The sequence below is a fragment of the Eucalyptus grandis genome, chromosome 2 (genome assembly GCF_016545825.1).
Source record: "Eucalyptus grandis isolate ANBG69807.140 chromosome 2, ASM1654582v1, whole genome shotgun sequence".
Taxonomy (NCBI): domain Eukaryota; kingdom Viridiplantae; phylum Streptophyta; class Magnoliopsida; order Myrtales; family Myrtaceae; genus Eucalyptus; species Eucalyptus grandis.
This window is the reverse complement of record NC_052613.1, coordinates 38,765,235-38,788,654: the sequence shown is the minus strand read 5'-3', so window position 1 is coordinate 38,788,654 and position 23,420 is coordinate 38,765,235. Positions and strand designations below refer to the sequence as shown.

Genomic DNA, 23,420 nt, shown 5'->3' with positions numbered 1-23,420 from the left:
ACAAAACAGGAGCGTGTTTTCCTTTTTATAGTTTTTTTTTTTTTTTTTTTAAGGTTCGGGTGAAAAGAGGTTGCGGGAATTTACCTGTACTGCCGCCTCGCTCTTTTCACGCGAGCAAAAGGCCCCCGATGAGGAAAGGGCCTTGGTCCGGAGCGAGGACCAGCGAATCTATGCGGCTGACGTGTCGATCCTAGATTCTTCCTCGCGAACTCAAAAGCACCTCTCTGTAATTTTTTTTTTTTTTTATAATTTTTCTCCCTTTTTCTGCTAACTTACGTCAGTCGGTTATCGCTCGGTCAATTTACCCCCTCAGATTTAGGAAAATCGATTATTAGATTTTCACTTAAGAAAAAAAAATTAAAATTAAAATTAAAATTAAAATCGCGACAGGCCGCAGCGCCCCCACGAAAAAAAGAAACCTCCCCTCCCTGACCTCAATTTTTTGCCCCCTTTTAAACTTGGACGTGTGTAATCGCCTCCTCCTCGGCCTCCTCCTCCTCTTTCGTTGTTCAAATGTAACAAAACCCTAAAGGGTTCTTGTAAGAACCGATCGCCGCCGGATTGATCTGGGCCGTCGGTTGTCTCTCTCCTCCCCCCCGCGCCGCACCTCTTTCCCTCTTCCTAAAGAATCCAAAGCTCGTTTTTATTTCAGTTTTTGCGCTGTGCCCTTTCGTTCTGGCAGCAACACTCTGGTCCCTCGGATTATCGGTGGCGTCGGGCTTTTCTCGTCGACGTTACGTGGAAACTCGTCGCTGGAATTTCGCAGCCGGGCGAAATTCCCAGACCCAATTCACGAGTACATAAGTGTCTTGTGTCTTTTCTGTGTATATTTCGTATGTAGATACAGCTGAGAACCCGTAGGTAGGTCGAGGGATAACTGCTTGACATTCCTGACTTTGGAGATTGAGAGCTTGATCAGCTCGAAGTAGGCGGTTTTGTTGGGGGAGGATATGGAAATTAGGTGTTTTTCCCCGTTAAAGTTTCGATTTTTATGCTGTGCTTGAGCTTAGGATTGGTTTTCTGCTCATGGGTTTTGATCAAATGAGCTGTTAATGGGTAGGGCGTGATGATCGTCAGTTGGGTCGTGGGTTACGAATCGGCTTGAGTTTTTGAGGATTTCTTCTAGCGATTGCCATAGCGGACCGATGTTGGGAAGCAGCGACGGATCGTTTGGAGATGAGTTGGAGAAGGAGATTGGGATGCTGCTTCGGGAGCAGCGACGGGCAGAGGCCGACGATCGGGAGCGGGAGCTCAATATTTTCAGAAGTGGCTCTGCTCCTCCAACTGTTGAGGGTTCATTAAGTGCAGTTGGAGGATTGTTTGGCGGCGGAGTCGGTGGCAATTCCGTGTTTCCAGACTTTTCTGGGGTTAAGAACGGTAATGGGTTCGCATCCGAAGAGGAGCTACGGTCTGATCCAGCATACCATTCTTACTACTACTCTAATGTGAATCTGAACCCACGTCTTCCACCCCCGTTACTTTCCAAGGAGGACTGGAGGTTTGCTCAGAGGCTGAAGGGTAGTGGCTCAGCCTTAGGTGGTATCGGAGATAAACGAAAAGTGAGTAGGCCTGAAAATGGTGGAACTAGGTCTTTATATTCTATGCCACCTGGGTTTAGTTCCAGAAAACAAGGGGTTGAATCTGACTCGGAGAAGGTGCTTGGCTCGGCTGACTGGGGAGGTGACGGTTTAATTGGATTGTCTGGATTAGGCTTAGGGAATAAGAAAAAGAGCCTTGCTGAAATTTTTCAGGTGATCTCTCTTTAATTGCACGTCTCATTAAGTTCTTCAGTCTCGATAAGTGAATCTAAATTATGTATTCGGTCTCTTGTGACATTTATATCACAGTCATTCTTTGAGAGCCACGCGTTTGTCACATTAAATGCTCCTACATTTGAGGGGTCTTTAAACGAACCTTTTGTATTGGCGATACTTTATTTCTTTTTAGTATCGTGCATCATTTTGTCTTAATGTGAATTAGATTGTTTCAGATTGATGGAAAGCTCTTAACCTCTCGCGTGGGATAAACTGAGGAAATCTTTAAGTAGGATTAAATCTCCAAGTGATCCAATTTTTCCAAAGAAATCATTAATCTCATTTATGGATCATCTTAAATCGAGTTAAAACACGATCTTACAGTCCTTCGCCTTTGAACACAAACACACACACACACACACACACACACACATATATGCATGTATGTATATACTTGCATTTTCTGCTTTTTAACAAATATCAAAACTGATAATGCAGTGCTCTCGATATTCATATTTCGGAGCACTGCATCTATATGCTGCTGGTTGCTAGCGGGGGAGAAGAGTGATTCGATGTAATGGCAAAGGAAGATAGCAATATAAGCTGGCAATACATTGGTCCAATCTCTAGCCTGAAGATAAAAGCAATTTCAGTGATTTCAAAAAAAATTAAATTACAAAATCTATATAATGTTCTATTTGTTGTTATGACCATTTCTCTTTCCTGATTTGGCTGGTTTTTGCTTATTACTTCTACAGGACGATTTGGGACAGGCAACACCGATCACGGGGCACCCCTCTCGTCCAGCAAGCCGTAATGCTTTTGATGAAAATATTGAGTTGGTCGCTTCTGCCGAAGCTGAGCTCACTCACTTGCGCAATGAGTTGGCATCTGCTGATACTTCAAGACCCGGTGCTAATGGTGGTTCATCTGCAGGGCAGAATATCAGTCATCCTTCTTCATATACATATGCTGCAGCTCTTGGTGCTTCTTTGTCAAGAAGCAGCACCCCTGATCCACAACTTGTTGCCAGGGCTCCTAGTCCATGCCTCACTCCTATTGGATCAGGGAGAGCTGGTGCTGCTGAAACAAGAGCAGTTGGTGCCCCTCACTCTTTACATAGCACCTCTTCAAACAATAACAAGGCTGACTTGGTGGGTGCTTTTTCTGAAATGAACCTGTCGAGAAATGGTACAATTGATGAACAGATACGTTTAGCCCCAAAGATGGAACAGGATGCTGATAACCACCAGGACTATCTCTTTGGCCTGCCAAGTAATCAGAATATGTTTCTAAAGAAGTCAGAGTCTGGGCATTTACATGTTCCTTCTGGTCTTAGTCCATCTGATCCGGTGATTAGCAATGGGGGTGGAGCTGATATTAGTGCAGCACTGTTAGCTGACAGACATGTTGAACTTCAGAAGTCTCCTGCTGTCTCCCGAAGCCCCTACTTGAGGGCCTCACCAAACTCCCCTCTTAATGGTGGGGGCAACTTAGCTTCCCAATATCAGCATCTAGATAGTCCGAATTCATCATTTGCTAACTATGGCTTAAGTGGGTTTTCTTTAGATCCAGCATTAGCATCAGTAATGGGTGGTCAACTTGGAATGGGCAATCTGCCGCCTTTATATGAGAATGCAGCTGCAGCCTCGGCCATTGGAATGCCTGGAACTGAATCAAGGGTGCTGGGAGGAGGTTTGGCTACTGGATCTAATCTGACGGCTGCTGCCTCTGAACAAAATAGTCTTAATAGGATGGCGAATCAAATGTCAGGTGGTGCTGTGCAGGCACCTTTTATGGATCCCTTGTATCTTCAGTATATGAGGTCATCTGAGTATGCTACTCAGCTAGCTGCTCTTAATGACCCTGTTGACAGGAACTACTTAGGAAGCTCTTACCTGAATTTACTTGAAATCCAGAAAGCTTATCTTGGAGCATTGTTATCACCTCAGAAATCACTGTATGGGGTTGGTGGTAAATCTGGTGGTTCCAACCATCATGGGTACTATGGTAACCATGCTTTTGGCATCGGAATGTCTTATCCTGGAAGTCCCTTGGCAAATGCGGTCATTCCGAATTCCCCAGTTGGACCTGGTAGTCCCATGAGGCAGAATGACTCCATGCGTCTGCCTTCAGGGATGAGAAACTTAGCTGGAGGAGTCATAGGACCCTGGCACTTGGATGGAGGCATGAATGAGAACTTTGGATCCTCTCTACTGGAAGAATTTAAGAGTAATAAGACCAAGTGTTTCGAGCTGTCCGAGATAGCTGGTCATGTGGTTGAGTTCAGGTAGCCTCCAGCCTGGTCATTGGCCTCCTACTTCTTGGCTCACTACCTGCTCTTCTGTTTTTGACCTCTTGCTTCATGTAATTTTGTTTTTCAGTGCGGACCAATATGGGAGTCGGTTTATACAACAAAAACTCGAAACGGCAACCACTGATGAGAAAAACATGGTGTATGAGGAAATTATGCCCCATGCTCTTGCTTTAATGACGGATGTGTTTGGTAATTATGTTATTCAAAAGGTACCTATGCTTTGTTATGATAGTGAAATCGTTTTTCGCAACTTGATGTTCTAGTGTGATTGTTTTTGCAACTCAATGTTCTTGTGGGATTTATATTAATGACTTCATGTGCAGTTTTTTGAGCATGGACTTGTGCCCCAGCGTAGAGAACTCGCCAACAAGCTTTTTGGACATGTGTTAGATCTCAGCCTTCAAATGTACGGCTGTCGTGTAATTCAGAAGGTACTATCAGATAATTTGGGGTACCGTGTTTTTGGGCAATCATTTGCTACTATCATCTTGTTCTGCTCGATGCACCTTTAATACTCCCAGTTGTTTTTTGAAGCCATTTTTCATAGACACTACATGGTTGGACATCTTAGTTTGAGATCTAATGGAGCAATGGAATGCCATCTGATTCCCTGATTCATGTGTTGACTTAGCTTTTGATGTTTTGGGCCAGTGATCTACATAGCCTTGATCATATTTTGGCTGAGTCTAAGTTGTTAACATATTCCATTGTTCCATAGCAAATTTGATTGTAATTCAAGTTGAATTTTGTGGATAAGCTTGCTAATTGAAGCTTTGTATCATCAGGCTATAGAGGTTGTGGATCTTGATCAGAAGATTAAAATGGTTGGAGAGCTTGATGGTCATGTCATGCGCTGTGTTCGTGATCAGAATGGAAATCATGTTGTCCAGAAGTGTATTGAATGTGTCCCAGAAGATGCTATACATTTTATTGTCTCGACATTCTTTGATCAAGTAGTGAACCTTTCAACCCATCCTTATGGTTGCCGTGTAATACAGGTGGATAAACTCTCATATCGCTTAAGACCCTTTTTCAAGGCCTTAGATATGTATAGTTCCTGAGATCTTTCCTGTTCATGTGGCAGAGAGTATTAGAGCACTGCAAGGACCCTAAGACGCAGAGCAAAGTTATGGATGAAATTTTAGGATCTGTAAGCATGCTGGCACAGGATCAGTATGGCAATTATGTGGTTCAGGTCTCCAAATATATCCTAACAACTCCTTTGTCTACCTTTTCATATGCTGTTATTGTTGATTGGATGATATGGTCCATGTTTTATGATGTCCTTGTTATTTGCCTTGCATGATAATCCCTCAGCACATTTTCGCTATCTTGAGTGAGGTATTATGAAAGATTTTTTTTTTTTTTTTAATGGGAAATTTTCTGTGTACATTGACTGTCTTTGGTCCCTGTCTGTCTGTGTCGGCTGACTGTTAATTGGGTCCAACTTAGAAGCTATCATGTGAGATTCATCTTCCAATAGTCTAAATCATCAAGAACTATTAGATCGATTGGTATTTTTTTTTTTTTTGCTGTATTCATGCCTCATAAAATTGTGGATATGGTAACATGAATTTCTTTTGCAGCGGTTTCTTTTGGACCATTAAGATTCTAGACCTTGAGCTATGGGCTTTACTTTTTTGTTTATTATTGAAGCTTCATGCCAGGAATTATATCCCATTTACTTTTCTTTTCATTTTTTTGTACAGCATGTGTTGGAGCATGGAAAACCTCATGAGCGTTCTGCTATTATTAAGGTATTAACAGGGAAAATAGTTGAGATGAGTCAGCAGAAATTTGCTTCTAATGTTGTGGAGAAGTGTTTGACATTTGGTGATCCTTCGGAGCGCCAGTTGATGGTGGATGAGATGCTTGGCACTACTGATGAGAATGAACCTCTTCAGGTATGGGCTTCCCATTTTAATTTACCAGAATTGAAAGAATACGTAATATTGAGAATATTTTGTTTTTGGTCCGTAAGATGGAGTAAAACTTCTTTTTGAAGTTGTGGCAGATGCATTTTTCCCTGTCAATCTTGGTTTTAGAAAATGCAGTACTCATATATCAAGTGTTTGCTGTTCAATATGGTAAGTCGGATTGCCTCCCCATACGGTGGGCAGATTGGAAAGTGAATCTAAGCTGATGTGATGCAACGGAATGCATAATCTTTTGCTAACTTCTGAAGCTGAATTTCATCACTAAATTGAAAACTATCAAATGGTATTTAGGGCTGATCAATGCTCGGGATGATGTTAAGCATCGTTGCGACCCACTGGATTACCTGCTTTGCTGCTCATATAACCTGTGGACTAGGTTGACTTGTTTGTCTGGTGAGGCTTTTGGAGTCTTGTTGTCTTTCTTAAGAGGACTGGATCATAATGAAGTTCAAATTAATGGTGATTGTGCCTATTTCAGCTAATTCATTCTTATATTGGTTAATCATTGACTGAGGAATTGCACGACCTTTCTTCTGGTTTCATGTTCTTATTTAATTCTTAGATCCCATGGTAGGAAATCACTTCGAGTTGCATGGATGGCTCTTTGCAGGGATGACTACTTCTGTCAGACTTTATGTTCTAGACACTGAAGCCTCATTTACTTATACATCTCTTGATACTGTATCTAGCCTGATGTCTTTGCTGAATATTCTTCTTTTAACCTTGGGCACTTCTGTTCTTTCTGTCAACTATCTTAATCCAGGCAATGATGAAAGATCAGTTTGCCAATTATGTTGTACAAAAAGTGCTGGAGACATGTGACGACCAACAACGGGAGTTAATTCTTTCGCGGGTCAAAGTTCATCTGAATGCACTGAAGAAGTACACATATGGAAAGCATATTGTGGCGCGAATAGAAAAGCTTGTTGCTGCTGGGGGTGCGTTTTCTTTCTCTTACTAATTCTTGGATGTTTCCTGCACCGTGGCGAGGAGTTCTTGATTTTCATTAGGAGAACTTTGTTCTGTTCTCTCTCTCTCTCTCTCTCTGTGCACAAATGACACTATCTGGTCAATCATTTGCAGAAAGGAGAATGGCCCAATCTCCACACCCTGCCTAGACTGCACAACGCAAAGCCAGTTTGTATAGCTAACCGACGCTAGTGTGAGAGCTTTCTCTTCATTTTACTTTGTTTCTACAGCTCGTGGCACTGCGTTTCTTTTTAGGGAAAGAAGTGTGAGCCAACTGAAAAAAAATAAAGTTGATGCCTGTACTGCTAAAGAAACTGTAAATTATGTAGCTTTTTCTTCAAGTTTTATACGCGAGAAATCTAGCAAGCCGAGATTGCAGATGAGGAGCACAGCTGATGAAGTTCCTGGTAAGGTAAATGACTGTACAAGTTTTCCTGAAAGAGTGTAAAAAAATTTGGATCGATATGATGTTGGGAGGTGGAATGTACAAAAGATGTCACTTATCTGTGAGAGATGTTAATGTTGTTAGGTGAGGCCAGAATTTTCCCTAAATGAAATGCATTTGACTTTCTTTATTTCATTTTGCCCCCCTTCTTTTGGCTCAGAGTTTTGTTTATATTGTGGATGGATTTCAATTATTAATCATGTTTATTCTCCTCCTTAAATATTCAAATACTTGCCCAACTCAAAATTTAATTATGTTCCTTATATTGCTTTAGAAAAAATGGTATCTGGGACAGAAACGATCAAGAAATTGAGGTTCCATTCTTTGGGTTCATAGACAAGTGATATAATAAGAACAGGGATAATATCACTGATTCCTAAACTATTACATCCGTGTTACTTTTGCGCTGTCCTCTATTAGCCTCTGCTGTCCAACGCCTTTGTTGAATTGCTAGAGTGGGTTGGACCGTCCAAGAAAGAGTAATTAAGCGGCTTTCGTACCTTTTTAAGGATAGGGAGAAAAAGACATTGAGCAAGGGATTCTCTAAGCTTGTAAATTAAGTCTTACCTTAACCTTAGGTGATGACTTAAGCCAAATCCGAAATATCAATCCATCAGGTGATTAGCCAGCTTTTTGACGAGGTGTTTTCCAAATCAGTCTTGTCGTAAGAAGTTCCATCATCCCTAAGAGGGGGCTATAGGGAAGCACGTTGCAAACAACTTGAATGATCGTGTTTGATGTGAATCGACATGGAAATTCGACATATAGAGGTCTTTTTAAAACAATGGATTTGACTAAAATTAATCGGGATTGGAAAATCTGTTATTTATATTCTAAGAACTCTGCATGTTTCGTTGTCAAAATTCCCACTTTGATCGAATCCACGGACGGACTAGCAATGGCTTCAAATGCGGGCCAAGACAGCACCAAATCAGTGCCGGTTACGGACTGCCTGGGGGCCGCAGCAGAGGACTCAACTGAGAGGGCATAGTCGACGACCTTGACCCGGATATTGTTGGCGCCGGGTTTGCAGCCTCCAGGGCCAGACTGCGCATCGCCAATGCACCGCAACTCATACTCCCTGCCGCATGCTGCCCCCAGGTCCCATAGTCCGTCACCCACGGCCATGAACAGGTTGCTCACAGGGAACTGCAATGAGCCCTCGCCGTAGCACTCCGTCCCTAAATCAATGGCAAGAAAAACGTTAAACAGCAAAGTTCTTGTTCTCTTTCTGTGCTTTTTGTTATGGGGGGCCAAAACTTACGCTCGTAGGGAGGACCATAGTACGAAGCTGTGCCATTCTTGGCGACAGCACGGTGGACCCAGAGGAGGAGGAGGAGGAGGAGGGGGGATTGTAAAAGACTCCTGGTTGCAGCAAGTTGTTGAGCTCTTCGCCGGCAGCCATGGATGAGCCAAGATCTAGAGCAGCAAACCAGATTTGGAGATAATCTTCGCATTCATCCTCTCCATCATCCCGCTGGATTTGGAACTGAGGCATGGGCGGAGGAGATGGCCAAACTAAGTTTGATGCGGCGCCGGCAACTCCAACTCAACCGGTGGCGATGGCGGAAGGAGGAGTGGAGGTTGGGCTTGTGCATGCAGATGGAAGAGGAGGAGAAGAGAAATCTAGGTGGATTAAGAGATTTTTAATTTATTTTTTAATTGACACACGTCAATTTTTAATTGATTAATAGTACATTAACTCACGCCAGGTCAGCTGTTGACGTGGCACTTACGAACCACCGAATATTTTCTCGCAACGCACGGTATCAATTCCGTCGCCCGGGGGAAGATATTTTTGTCGTGGAATCAAATCCATCAAAATCGGAAAAATTATCCGGCTAAGCCGTCCACGTCAGCAGCGGCTTGTCTCCGCGCGCTTTCGCTTTCACGTTTTCTTTCCCTTTCCCGGAAAAGAAAATCGCCGGGGAACGATTTTCCCCTTTCCATTTTCCCACCGACTGAAGCAAGGGACCCCGATCGTTTCCCCTTCCTACTCTCTCTCGCGAAAGCTCGAAACCCTAGAAATCGAAACCTCCGCGGATCTCCTACAGTTCCGATCCCTCTCCTCCGTCGCGCCGGCTCGAGACGCTGCCCCGGCCCGATCGAGTGGAGAAACGGGCGAGGAAGTGAAGATGAGCGAATCCGACGACCTCCGCCACGGCCGCGGCGGCGGCAGTGGAGATGGCGAGCTGGACGGCGAGGACCCGGTCGCCGAGTGGGAGTTCGGCCTCCCGAGTTGCGATGACCTGGCGCCGTTGTCTCAGGCGTTGATTCCACCCGATCTGGCGTCCGCGTTCAGCATCGCGCTGCGGCCCTCGAGAACCGCCGGCGACGTCAATCGCGCGTCCCGGAGCACGTTGACGGGATTGCGCCGCTGCGGCAGCACCGCGTCTTCGCAGGGTTTTTCCACCAACGATAATTTCAAGTCCTTCGTTGATGATCGTCAGAGCATGGAGGTGGAGGTGGAGGAGGAGGAGAAGGAGGAAGAGGAGGAGGAGGAGGAGGAGGAGGAGGAGGATGGTGCCGATAAATCGGATTCCAGGAAATCGAGGAGGATTGAGACGGCCGAAGAAGTGGATTCCACTCCGAGGATGGATGATTCGCAGGAGGATCCGTCGGAGAAGACATCAAAGAGGCCACGGCTGGTTTGGACACCTCAATTGCACAAGAGGTTTGTCGACGTGGTTGCCCATTTAGGGATCAAGAATGCGGTTCCAAAGACTATAATGCAGTTGATGAATGTTGAGGGATTGACAAGGGAAAATGTGGCGAGTCATCTGCAGAAGTATAGGGTTTACTTGAGGAGGATGCAGGGGATGTCAAGTGAAGGACTTTCGTCATCCGATCAATTGTTTACCTCGACTCCGGTGGTGCATAGCTTGAATTATGTTGCAGGCAGCACTGGTCATGGTGATGGGCAAATGCCCATGCCGACACCGGTGCCCTATGGAGCACAGCCGCCTATGATGCCTATGCCAGTTTATGCAATGGGGCATGGTTATGGACACATGAGAATGCAAATTGGTGATTTATCTGGGTTTGAGTCAAACCAATACGTGACGCAACAGAGAGATTGGTCCAGTAATAAGTATGGTTCGGTTGCTTCTTACCAACAGACCGCTTCAAACGAGAAACGATTCTAGCGGAATTTATTGACGATAAAGAAAGGTTAACTTCTTGGTCTTGTAAGATACTCTTCATGATGATTCATTCGTCCATGGTTGCTTCAGACGTTGTGGTGGTTTTGATAATTTGCCTTTCACGGGTGACTTTTGGTGACTTTACAACAGCGTCAGATCCTCATTTTTAAATTTATAGTTGATCTGCGAGTAAGCTGAGCAAAATATTGTGCCTCCCAGTTCTGGAGGCATCCTTAGCAGAAACTTTAACTGCTCAAAATAGTCCTAGCCAGCGGGTGTTATGGTACTGCTGTCGCTTTATCAACAGAGGGATGCAAGACAAGTTTACCAAATTTTGTGTTCTGGGTGATCCATTTGAACGGATACATCACGTGTACATTTGAAGGTACCTGGCAGGCGGTATTGGGCTGTGGTTCAGAAACCTGCATAAGGTCTAAAGCCAGAAGTAGAAATATAGGCGCACATTTACATAGTTTCCTTGTGGATAAATGTGTATGAGAAATAATTGTTGAATGTTCTGAACCATGTCTTGCAGGTGGTTTCATCCCTTTTGGAAATTCAGAAGTTGAATGTACAGTGCTTTCGTTTTGCTTAATGACTCTTTTCCTTCTGTTACTTTTCATGCCTTTACCATTTAGAAAACAAAGCTAACATCCTAGCTGTAGCTGATTTTTTATGGGTTTGCGTATCTCTATAACTGCATATTTAGGAGATTTGGCTTGTGTCTTGTTAGAGTTGGTCTATGCTTCAGTTAGTGCAGTTTTTTTTTATATTTAAGTCAATATGTTCCTTCCTTTTCTTTTAGTTAAAAAGGTTTTAGGTCAATTTCAGCTGCTGCAGATGTTGCAAAAAATGCTTTTAAAGCCATCCATGCATGCATCTTTCAAATTGACCCTCTGTGTTAGAACAAGTTGAACTTGTGGTGAACGGTGATAGTCTTTAACTTATGGATTTCTAGTTTTACATAGAAATTGATTTTTCTACTTTTTTGATCTATTTTTTGTATCACAATTCCTTTCTTCAACTTTTTTGGGGCCAAAGATGCTTGTGTTAATTTAAAGCCTAAATCAAGTAAATTCTCCTGGAGGACCTGAATACTCCTTTAGTTTACTTGAAAGATTCAATCCAGCTGAGTTCATGACTGTTTAGTCTGTTTGCTTTTGTAATTTTTGTAACATAAACTGCAGTAGCTCATACATGAGATTGAAATCCCCTTGCATATTGCTTGCCTGCGATTGTGGCCATGTTTGACTTTTAAAAGATTCATCTCCAAGAGTCTTTCCAGTGATTAAATTCCTGGAATATCTTGTATGTTCACTCTGTGAAGGTGCTCTGCTATTGAGTGCATTTGGGTTATGGTTGGAACAATGGGCTCCATCTGGATGAGTGGCACATCTGGAGTTCTTATTGTTCTGGGACAATTTAAGCACGATTGAGTTCGTACTACCTCGGAAACTTGACCTTAATTTGGATATGAATTGAAATGGAAGCACACACTTTCATCTTATTTACCATCTCTGGCTCTGGTTTATGTTCGTTGTTTTCCTTTGAGTTCCTCCTTTTAAGCTGGATTTCGAATTTCATAAGCCTCTTTAATTTATGACTTGACTTATGTGTTGGACCGTGTTCACTGGTTCTTCTCGAATTTCTTGCTTAATGGGTTTAGCTCAAAGTCTCTGGTCACCTCGACAACTTCTCCGGCTGTAGTGTCAAAGAGTGCCGCATAAGGATTGTCATTGCTGACTGGTAAACCACAGAAGCTTGAGATTTAGGCTCTTTTTGATAACTTAATTCCTGGGATTTGGATTCTTGAAAACACGGAAGACCAAAGAGAAAGAAATAGGGCCACTTTTTGCAGGAGGCTTTCTCCTCAATACATGCATTGCATCTTTGGCTGGATCCGGCGGTAGCCAGGATCCGACAAACCAATAGAGATGGAATAATAAGCTTTTGACAATTTCCCGGAGGCTTATACTCGAGAGTCACACGACAACCAGAAAAGAGAGCGCATGTCTACCTCTCACTTACCAGTTTGCAGAATATGTTTTTCCACGCGGAGAAACATGCTTGTGGAGACTTTTAGGCGATGGAAGATCTGACCGAAATAATTTTTATTCTTCGTTGGGTTATTTTAGATTGACATTTACTCCTTTTGACAGGAAGAAGTTGGCTCTGAACTATTGGCCGTGTTATCGCATTCCTCTTCCTGTGTCATGCTAGTTAGGATGTCATGATAATCATTTTATTTCTCTATTTTTCTTGTTTTCTATTTCTAGGAACAAGTTTGGAATAGAAATCCGTTTAGTAACGCAATTTTAATTTTCTATTTTTGAACTAAAAAAAAAAAAATTTGCTTATTGGAATAGAAAGATTTTCTACTTTTTTATTTTTGAAACAAAAGTGAGAAATAAAAATTCTCATCGTTGTTCGTTTTCACTACTAGTTAATTCCCCATCTGTCGTCACTCGCCATCGGACGCCAAACTATGGGCTACTGGTGGCGGGCCCGTTGGATGCCTGTCGCTCTCACCACTGGCTGGTTGTCCACTTGTTATTGCTTGCCAACGATCATCGGCCATTGGACACCTGTCCATAGAAGTCGAATGCTAGCCATTGGACATCAAACTCTGATCACTTGGCGTCGGTAACCTGTTGTTGGTCACTTACCGTTCATTCGCAACTGCTTCCCATCGCTAGTTGCTCGCCATCCGTCCGCAATTGCTTCCCATCGCGGTTGTTGATTGTCGGATGTCGAAGGATGGTCGCTGGCCATCGGTTGCTGAATGCTCGCACTAGTTACCGAACGTCAGGCATCGATTGTCGGACTCTGGTCACCTGACATCAATTGCATGTCGCTGGTCATGCACGATTGCCTCCCGTCGCCAATCAAGAGAGAAATTTTGTCTCATCTTTTAACGAAATTCTATTTTAAGAATATAAATTTTGTGTGGTTATTAAATGCTTATTTTGTTTATAAACTCATTTGGGGAATAGAAAAAGAAAATTAATTTTGGGTTAGAAATTGATTTTTGGAATAGAATATTTAGCATTCGTGCCCTTAATGTTCGGGAAGAGAAACTGGGTGGTTTCTTTTTTGAGCCACAAAGAAGCTTCATCCTTGTTTTAACCTTTTGATCATATCTTTCATTTGGCTCATTGAAATTGGAGAAAATCTCTTATGAGAATGTCATTTTTATGTCACATTAGCACTTTGGATTATGATAGGTAGTCTCTCCATTCAGAATCTAAAAGACTGGAGGACGATGATAGGACAAGTACCAAAAAATTATAAATCTATTATATTTGTATCAATTTAATCCTAAATATTTCAATTGAACTAATTTAGTTTTAAATACTTTCATATTAGTACCAATTCAGTCTATTTGGCTAATTTAGGTCGGAAATTGTTGACATGTATTTTTTTTTTTATTTTTTACTATTTTTATTAAATATTTATTTTTTCTTTCCTTTTCATTTTTCTCTAGACTGTGGTCAATATCGACCATGGCTGGCGATTAACCATAGGTGAGGGTTGCCCTCGTGGCCTAAGCAAGGGCGTCCCTTGCTAGATTCGGTGAGGGCCACAGTCCAAAGGAAAGAGAAGGGAAAAAAAGGAATAGGTACACTAGAAACGCCAAAAGTTATTTACGATGCTTACGTGCTAAAAGTCTTTTTTTGGATTATTTTAGTGCCAACTTCGATCTGGGTTACTGAAAGTCCGTAGTTATATTTTATTAATTTCTTAATCCTATGTGGCTCACTGGCCTACCTCGTCAATATATAATCCTTAAAAGACTCTAAAAATTATAAATAGTGATAATTTTTTCTTTTTGATACCTAGGAACCGTTGTACAACTGGCGACGTAAACCTGGAGCGACGCTAGTGTAGGAAAACCAGCACCATGACGCCGCACTTAAGACCACTAATAAACTGGGCAATATGCAAACCTAGGGGTTCGAACTCTCGCCCTTTCGCAAAGAGGGTCTGAGCGCATACCAACGCAGCCACCGAATGGGGTGGTAAATAGTGATAATTTGAATGCCATTTTTAAAAAAAATGATCATTTCAGTGCCATCATTGTTAAAAAAGAAAGAAGAAGATCATTTTAGGGCTAAGCACACCACGTAAAAATGCCACGTAGATTGGAGTTTTTAAAAAATTTGCCAAGTCATGTTATAATATTAATTAGGGATAAGTGTTCCAGAAGTCTTACAACTTGTCACAAAAATGCATTTAAGCCCTAAAACTTGCAAAAAGTACATTTAAGTCCTAAAACTTGTCAAATTGTTTCAAACGAGTCTTAAAATTGACGCCGTTAGCTTTTTCCGTTAAAAATGTTGACGTGGCATTTTAAATATTTTTTTTTAAATTTTCCACGTGAATTTTTTAATTATTTTTTATTCATTTTAAAAAAATTAGATTTAAAAACTAAAAAAATCAAATTTATTCATTTTATCTTATTTTCACCAATTTTTTTTAAAGTTAAAATATTTATTAAAAAAAAAAAAAAATAGCAGCTCCTCTCCCCGCTACCGCCCATCGTCGGAGGGGCCGGGCGACGATCGCCGGCCCCGGGCGGGGTGGCGGGCCTTGCCGGCCCCGGCGAGGGCGGCGATGGTCGCCCCGGGCGAGGCCTCGTCGGCCCTCGCTCGGGGTTGGCGAGGATCGCTAGATCCGGTGAGCCTCGCCGGCCCCGAGCGAGGGCCGACGAGGCCTCGCCAGGGCCGTGACCGTCGGCAGCCCCTCGTGAGGGCTGTCGACGACTCGCCTAAGGGGGCGACGGTTTCCGGCCCTCGCGAGGCCGGCGGGCCCATCCGGGCACCCGCGCCGGAGTTGAGCGAGGGTGCTCGGATTTGGGCCCGTTAGCCCTCGCGGGGGTCGGCGACCATCGCCCCCTCGGGCGAGTCATCGTCGGCCCTCACGGGGGCCGGCGAGGCTCGGCCACCCCGCCTAGGGCGGCGACCGTAACCCGACCACTCCGGCGATGGGCGGCGGTAGCGGCGGCGGCGGGGAGAGGAGCCGTGCTGATTTTTCTTTTTAACAATTTTAAAAATAAATTTTTTAACTTTTCTTTTTAGTTTTTGTTGAAAATAAGATAAGAATAAATTTAATTTTTTAGTTTTTAAATATATATTTTTAAAAAATGGATAAAAATTAATTAAAAAATACACCTGGAAAATAAAAATTATTTAAAATGCCACGTCAGCATTTTTAACGGAAAATGCTAACAACGTCGATTTTAGGACTCGTTTGAAATAATTTGACAAGTTTTAGGATTTAAATGCACTTTTTTGTAAATTTTAGGATTGAAATGTATTTTCGTAACAAGTTTTAGGACTTCTGAACACTTATCTCTATTAATTATAAATGCCATATGATCAATTTAGTTGGAATTGTAGTTAACATTTAAGTGATAGTTTTTTCTCTTCGGCGAAAACTTTTGACATTAAAGTAAGTGTCATACATAATTTTGGACACTTTTAATGTACTTATCTCAAAAAAAAAAAAAAAAAAAGAAGAAAAAAAAGGGAAAGAAAGACAAATTATTTAAAAATTATTTAAAAATGTTTACGTCAATATCGACCGTTCTACGTAGCACAACCAAAGTGTTCACTTTAGCAATTTCAAGCCTAAATTAGCTAATAAATTGAATTGATACCAATGTAAAAATATTTATAACTAAATTGGCTAAATTGAAATATTTAGGACTAAATTGATTTGCTTTCCCACAATAGGCGAATTTCTTGTTTAAACCCTTCAAGGACAGTCTTTTAATAGAAAACTACTCAGACTTTTAGTTCAAGGTCTAGAAACACTCATAGATACTAGGATGGTAACATATCTAACTATCTGAGTTGTATTTCTCAGAAGATCCTACTAGGTTGGAGAAGAAGAAGTGTTTAGAAATATATTAAGAGTTTTAACAAAACACTCAATTTACTTCAAGGGACTCTGCCCAATATATTACATCATTTTTGCCTTTTATAGGCATTATGAGGTCACAAATAAACAAGAACCAAACTCATGAGTCCTAAAATAGATAGGGGCTCCGGAAAAATCGGTCAGGAATTATTCTAGGTGATATGAGCAGTAACAACGAACAGTGATTTTCCTAGTTTACTGCTACAGTACAGTCAGCAATTTTCTTCGGTCATGGGTATTGTAGTCATAGTATGAATAATTAGAACTATGCATTTTTGCTAGAAAATGTTTTTCGTATTTTCATTCAAGTTTCGTAAGTCAAATATCAGAGGGGCTTCGAGTATCCCATATGTTTGCCTTGTTTGAAGAAAATGCTTCTTTATGATTCTTGGAGGATCCTGGAGTGTTGGTAAGCATTTTTGGTAGAGGCCAAGTTGGATGGTTCATCATAGTAAGATGTGTCCATCTCTAGAGATAAGGACATGAATCCTTGATTATAGGGGTCTTGACATAGAGGGCCCCCCATTGTGCATAGGGGGAGTATTCCATATGTTTGCCTCGTTTGATGAAAAGATGCTTCTTCATGATTCTTGGAGGATCCTGGAGTGTTGGTAGGCATTTTTGGCAGAGGTCAAGTTGGATGGTTGATCATAGTAAGATGTGTCCATCTCTAGAGATAAGGACATGAATCCTTGATTATAGGGGTCTTGAGATAGAGGGCCCCCCATTGTGCATAGGGGTCTTGAGATAATTGTGTAGGGTCATCCGTATTTGTCATTTCTTACTCATGTGATGATGGGGTTGTCCTTGTAGCATATCTAAATTCTTCGAGTGCTTCTTTGGCTTTTGGTGCAAGACTATAATGATTCCATGCAGTGGGTACATTATAATTTCATACGTCTTAGGGGATGGTCTTGTTCTCCTGGCACAAGACTCTTTGAAGTTCTTGGTACTGGTGTTCATAGCAACCAATAGGACTTGGAAATGATTTGTAAATTCGAGCTTCTTTAAGGTGCGATCGAGATTTATATGATGTAGTTCCTATACTTTGTGGAGCACCAGTAATGATGCCATTCTTTTTAACAAAAGCCCATAGTCGTTGAAAGAACAAAATAGTGTGGATCTTTAGGTTTGGTCGGACAATTCTCAATTCCTGCTGGAGGAGATGCTTCTAGTGAATGAGAGGATAAACCAATTGAGGTTCTTGTCACTTTCCTTTTCCGTATTTTGATCGAGCTTGAATATCCTGGTTAGGTTGGCAATGAACCTTCTGGTCGGGATTTCGATAGCTATTAAGTACTTTATGGTCAAGTACCAAAATAACTATCGTAGTTGATTAGGGAAGTCATATTAGGGTGCATGAATGGATAGTTGGAATTTAATCTAAAAGGATAAAGAAGAATTTGTGTGGCATTGCCATATAATGTTTTCTAGATTTTCAAAGTGAGGTTGGTTAATCTCGTATTCTTTTGATCTTATACTTTTCATTGTGGTGAAAAGTATAAAAAATATACCTCATAACGTACATGTTGAAATCTGTTAGTGCATTTGCTCTTAATAAGAAGTCAGCAAGCATGTTCTTTTTTTCTAGCAATGTGTATGATTCCATTCAGCCCATCAAAGTAGTTGAGAATGGGGAATCTGCTTCTATTTGAACTTGATCATATAAGGAAATAATGCCATATCTAATTTCACTGGGAAGTGATGGCTGACGAGATGGAACTTGAACTTTTTTATTTCATTTTTTGCCGCTAAGATTTCTTTGAAAGTGAAATGATAACATATTTTAGCTTGAGAAAATTGAGAAAATTTTGCACTTCTGTAAGCACATAGTGTCTCTTATTATCAATTTCCTCGAACAAGATAACTGCCCAATTTTCATCACTAATGTCAGTCTAGAAAATTCTCTTTCCCGTTGATGGGAGCCCAATATTCATCATTGACATCAATCTGAATAATTCTCTTTCCTATTGATGGTATTCGTAATGAAAGAAGAATCCGCATAATCTCCTTAAGCTCATCGACGACTGAAGTTTTCCCCAAGATGGGGATGCATTGATTGCAGTGAAATCAGCAATTTTGTAATGTTTGAAACAAAGCCTTTGAAATAATTAATCATCTCAAGAAATTTGCTGAATCAGAATTTTTTTTGATACTTTACCCGAACAATGACACAAGTTTCCAGAGGATTTGAGCTAAACACTACCTGGAAGGAGCCAAAAAAACAGCATAGCTCTTTACGGGCTATCGATGCGATGGGGGCAAATGAACTGAACCTGAGACGACAGATGAATTAATCCAAAAATAATATCCACAAATCATCTCAGTTTGTCATTTTCCGTAACTTCCTCAAAAAATAATTCTAGTCAAGTCCCAATGCTCACTTCCCAATCATTTCCCCCTTTTTGGCCTTTTTTTTTCTGTCTAACGAACAGAACAGCCCGATAAATGCGAGGCTGAAAATGTACATCCAATGGCTTCGCGTTGATAAGAATCTGAGATCCCCATCGGGGACCAACATTGAACCAATGGCGATGGTAAGAAGAAGGCCTGCATAGATGAAGCTGCGAAAGTAAAATCAAAGTTCACCTACGGAATTATGCAGAGAGACGAGTAACTTGATGCATCCATTGATTATTACATGTCTTGGATTTAGTCCATTCATGACAATGTATCACTACAGATAAAACCTTCAACCACTAATTGACAAGGAAAAGCACATACTGAGGCAAAAACTATATCTGGTTCCTAAGCACCTTTAAAAGATCTCGCGGGACTGAAACAACTGATCCTCAAATCATTTTCTGAAACTCGGCATCCAAAATATTATGCAACACAATAACGATCAAAACATATCAAAACCTCTCTCCAAACCGAAGGAATAAGGACCCGGTGCCCGAATTTTGATCCACAGCATATTCTGCGCGTACTAGACCAAACTTAGCACCGAACCCATATGACGAGCCTTGACCCATACGCCTGTAGACCTCGGTTGGATTCCCTTTGACGAGTTTCGAACTTCCCAAGTCGTTGCCATGTTCTGCAAATACATACACGTGTGTATTCTTCACTGGTACCCGTAGCTCAGCTGCAAGCTGCATAAATCAAACTAGAGTTACTTGTCCATTCCATCAAAAAGCTCTCATGATTTTGTGTTACATAATACACGGAAAAAGGAGGTTAAACTATGAATTCCTACCTCGAGGATATTTCTTGCTGCACCTAGCTCGCCCATGTTGTAACCTCTAACGGAGTACGGCCCGCCAAGAGTAAAGGCATCATAGCTTGGGAGGTCCCCCACACAACCGCCGTAATGGCCATGTAGAACTAGAACAGGTGGTGGCGGCTTACCAGCACCTTCCTCCACTTGTTTCAACTGAAAAAATCCTGTACATGTTAGTTGATGGCGATTGAAGAATGGGAAATTGCTGCCAATTCCAAGACCTTGGTCCAGCTGCAAGTTTTTCAAAGAAAAAAAAAAGGACATTATGTTAGCGTAAGATCAATATCTTAAACATGAAGTCAGACAGACAAAACGATAACTTTGTAGTTTGAGCTGTTACAACGACCAGTGAAAGGCTAAATGAAAAGAGGGACAAGTGCTAATGATGCAGCTCTTCAGCACCTTATACATGTCCCTCCAGCAAACAAGAGGAATTTCATCCATCTCCATCAAACCCCAGAAGAAGTTTTAAACAGTGTAATGAGCATGGAGACAAAGCATGCAGTATAAAGAACCAAATAATAAAACCCTCTCATTCAGTGGATTACATAGATTTTATCTGAATTGAATGGGAAACATGGAAACATAATCAACATGACAAAATAGTTAGCATCTCAAGAATAAAGATTGTCACATGAATTCGTGGAGAGGTTAAATTATGAATGGAAAGCACAAACTGCGCACAAGTCCTAGGTATAACACATTAATAAACAGAGACCTCATTCTGTAGTGCTATTAGTCCTAGCTGTTGACTATAAAAGTTCATGTCCACCTCCAATGGAGAATATACAGAAAACTCTTGCTATTTACCCTGATCCTCACTTCATCCTATAAGAGGCTATATAGCATGCATCCTGTCTTCACCATCATTTAACAAGCTTGTTTCCCAGCATTTCTTCCCAGATAATTAACTGACTTCTAAAAGAGCGCAAACATCTAAAAAGAAGTGCTTGCTAAAAAGAAGTCATTCTTCCAGGAGCATCGATAAATTTGGTGAACCATGACACACCTGAAATACATTCCTTTGGCCAACAATAGCTCCATTAACATACTTGGTGTTGTCACGTGTGATATTTGCTTGTAGGAATGCCATTCTGTCGATACCAGTTCCACTAAGGGTCGTTGGAGGTCCATCTGCACTGATTCCTCCACTTGGCAAGACTCTTTGGCCGTTAGGGGAGATATGACTGCTTTCATCCCGAGTTGTTACTTCTTCCATCACGAGTCCATAAGTGAATTTGCTTTGCCGGGTGAAATTCTGATGATACTCAAGATTATCAGGATGACTTAAATTTTACAAACTTAAACTGATGCCAAAAGCCTGATATAATCAGTAGACTGGACATATTAAGTCACCTCAGTGATATTGGCCTTAAGACCAGCTCGATCGACCCATATTGGGGGGACTTCATCCACTCCAGGACCACCGGTGAACACAGGACTCAGCTTCCGGCTGTTGAAGCAGCTGGCACGGAGGGTTCGATTGCGTGGATTAGTCACTCCATCCAGATATGGGTGCACATACTCAAGCTTGAAAGCGAGATCATCCTACAGTAGGGATTGCCCCAAAGATAATAGTATCATTGACACTTCGACAATCCAAGTTTTGTAAGCAAGGAAAGGGAATTATCAATGCAAAACTACCTGAGGATTTAAGAAGTTGCTGGTTGTTACTGAACCAAGAATTGACCTGTTGAGGCCCATGATATTTCTATGCTCAAAAGAAACAGTTCCACCAGGCTGGAGCGAAGCCTAAACAAGCAATGAAGAAAAAGTTAAGATCTAATAAAAAAAATAATATATGATCAGGAATGCTGTCAAACTGTATGCAATCTTACCAACGTGGGTCGACCTCCTCGACCAGGTACAATGCTCCACTCAGTACTAACTTCAGCCTGCTTTTGCTCTAGTTCTTTGAGCTTAATCTCTACGATGATGCCCCCTTCATTCTTCTCATCAGGACGAGGGTTTACTTCGATGTTTGAAAATAAAGCTAGAGAATTGATGTTTCTAAGAGCTTGTTTTCCTGCTTCTATGTTGAAAACATAGCCTTGGCGAAGCTGTGAAAGTTGTTCAAACACAAAACTAACCATGAGAGATAAGCCCTTGGAAAACATCATAACATGGCTTGGAGATGTGTAACAACTAGAAATATCAAGCTACAATCTCAGAATGTGAAGCACTTGGAAATCTTCATCACACTCGAACAATTGGCCGTAAATTGAAGATCAACTGCATATAACCATTCTATCACAAGTTTCAGTGCTCTAAGACTTCAGCATTGACATCGGCATCATCAAAAGTTAAAATGAGAAAAGAGATAAAGCTCACAAACACATCGCATATGCGACATACCTGCTTAGGCAACTCCCTTCTAATGACAGGAGTCTGGGTATTCCCTTCAACCACATTGCCCAGCTTATCTTGGAACTGGACCACAAGCTGAGTGATATCCCCTTCCACAACCTCACAAACCACCTCCTTAGTATTCAAATTCCCAAAGTTAACAACTTGAGCGCATGCGTAGCCTTCATCATGGTACCACTTCTGCACTCTATCCCTAATCTTCTGCAGCAGCCGCGCGCTCACCTTACCCTGGTCTCTCAACATCTGCAGAATCTCCCCATGCACCGGCGTCGGCAACAGACACGGCCTCGCCCTGTCGATTCTCCTCCTATAATCCTTCTCTTGGCTCCTGTAGTACTCCAACTTCTCCTTGTCGGTCATATCCGGGTCCATCTCGATCGGTTTCGACTGCGGCATCAGCCCCACATTGATGCACCTAAACTTATCAGCAGATTGCCATGTGCTCTCGGTGAAAGAAATGGTCAAACTCAAACTCCCATCCGGCTTGGTCTTCCCTTCCATGTCAACTTTCTCAAACATCCCGCAGGTGGCCAGCGTCTCCAGCTCCTTCTGGAGCTGCGTTTTAGTGTAGATGCCGCCGGGCCTCAAGGAGACCATCTCGAAGAAGGAATCCTCGGTCCCCACGGTGGCCCACCTCCTCCGATCGAAGAACAAGATCTCCGAGAGCTTGTATTTCTTGAAGCCGCTGAGCTTGTTGAGCTGCACCACAATGTTGGCAGGCAAGCCGTGGGAGTCCCACTCCTGATTCTGCTGCTCGTCGGCAATCGCGGCGGGCGCAGAGAACAGCCGCCCCCAGAAACCGCCGCCGCTTCCATCTCCACCACCCCCCCCCACCGCCACCACCTCCGAACCCCCGCCGCCACCGCCGCCGCCGCCGCCGATGGGGAGAAGCGGAGGAGGATGGCGAAGGAGGCGGCCGCGCCGGCCGCGGCCGCGGAGGCGAGGAGGGGCTAGGTTGAGGGATTTGACGGGGCGGGGATCGGAGGTGGGAGGGTCGGAGGAGGAGGAGGAGGAGGGTAGGTGGCACTTGAGGGAAGGGAGGGGTTTAGGGTTTTGGGAAGAAGAGGGGAATCTGCGGCGGCGGGAGGAGAGGGAGTGAGTGAGGGTGGGGTTGAGGAGGTGGCCGGAAGCGGCGAATGCGGGCATCGTCGCTTCCTATCGGAGCTTTCCCTCCTCTCAGTCTCCAAGAAATTGCAGCAGCAGCAGGAGCAGCAGGAGGAGGAGGATAAGGAGAAGAAAAAAAGAGAGAGAGAGGGTTTTTGCAGAAGAAGAAGAGGAACTTCGTTAATGGGCTTTTTGCGTCTGGCTTCTTTTGTTTGCTTTGGGCTTCTGCAACTCGATGA

The 23,420-nt window shown here is 42.5% G+C and overlaps 4 protein-coding genes across 4 annotated transcripts; 2 read left to right on the top strand and 2 right to left on the bottom strand.

Moving 5' to 3' along the window:
- Positions 1–445: 445 nt before the first annotated feature.
- LOC104432697 (pumilio homolog 2) lies at positions 446–7,557 on the top strand. Its single transcript, XM_010045200.3, has 9 exons — positions 446–1,751; positions 2,513–4,044; positions 4,139–4,280; positions 4,395–4,502; positions 4,857–5,069; positions 5,156–5,266; positions 5,781–5,975; positions 6,772–6,946; positions 7,092–7,557. Exons 1-9 carry the CDS (start codon positions 1,146–1,148, stop codon positions 7,124–7,126), a joined length of 3,117 nt encoding a protein of 1,038 aa, XP_010043502.2. The 5' UTR covers positions 446–1,145; the 3' UTR covers positions 7,127–7,557.
- A 430-nt stretch (positions 7,558–7,987) lies between these two features.
- On the bottom strand, positions 7,988–8,992 carry LOC104435312 (EG45-like domain containing protein 2). The gene is made up of 2 exons (XM_010048089.2): positions 8,687–8,992; positions 7,988–8,603 (listed from the first exon to the last, which is right to left on the bottom strand). The coding sequence occupies exons 1-2, from the start codon at positions 8,877–8,879 to the stop codon at positions 8,245–8,247; spliced, it is 552 nt and encodes a 183-aa protein (XP_010046391.2). The 5' UTR covers positions 8,880–8,992; the 3' UTR covers positions 7,988–8,244.
- A 287-nt stretch (positions 8,993–9,279) lies between these two features.
- On the top strand, positions 9,280–11,180 carry LOC104432696 (transcription factor BOA). The gene has a single exon (XM_010045199.3). The coding sequence runs from the start codon at positions 9,558–9,560 to the stop codon at positions 10,566–10,568; it is 1,011 nt and encodes a 336-aa protein (XP_010043501.1). The 5' UTR covers positions 9,280–9,557; the 3' UTR covers positions 10,569–11,180.
- A 7,901-nt stretch (positions 11,181–19,081) lies between these two features.
- On the bottom strand, positions 19,082–23,329 carry LOC104432695 (protein TOC75-3, chloroplastic). Its single transcript, XM_010045198.3, has 7 exons — positions 22,066–23,329; positions 21,549–21,770; positions 21,355–21,462; positions 21,067–21,258; positions 20,720–20,968; positions 19,687–19,941; positions 19,082–19,582 (listed from the first exon to the last, which is right to left on the bottom strand). The coding sequence occupies exons 1-7, from the start codon at positions 23,221–23,223 to the stop codon at positions 19,343–19,345; spliced, it is 2,424 nt and encodes an 807-aa protein (XP_010043500.2). The 5' UTR covers positions 23,224–23,329; the 3' UTR covers positions 19,082–19,342.
- Positions 23,330–23,420: the final 91 nt, after the last annotated feature.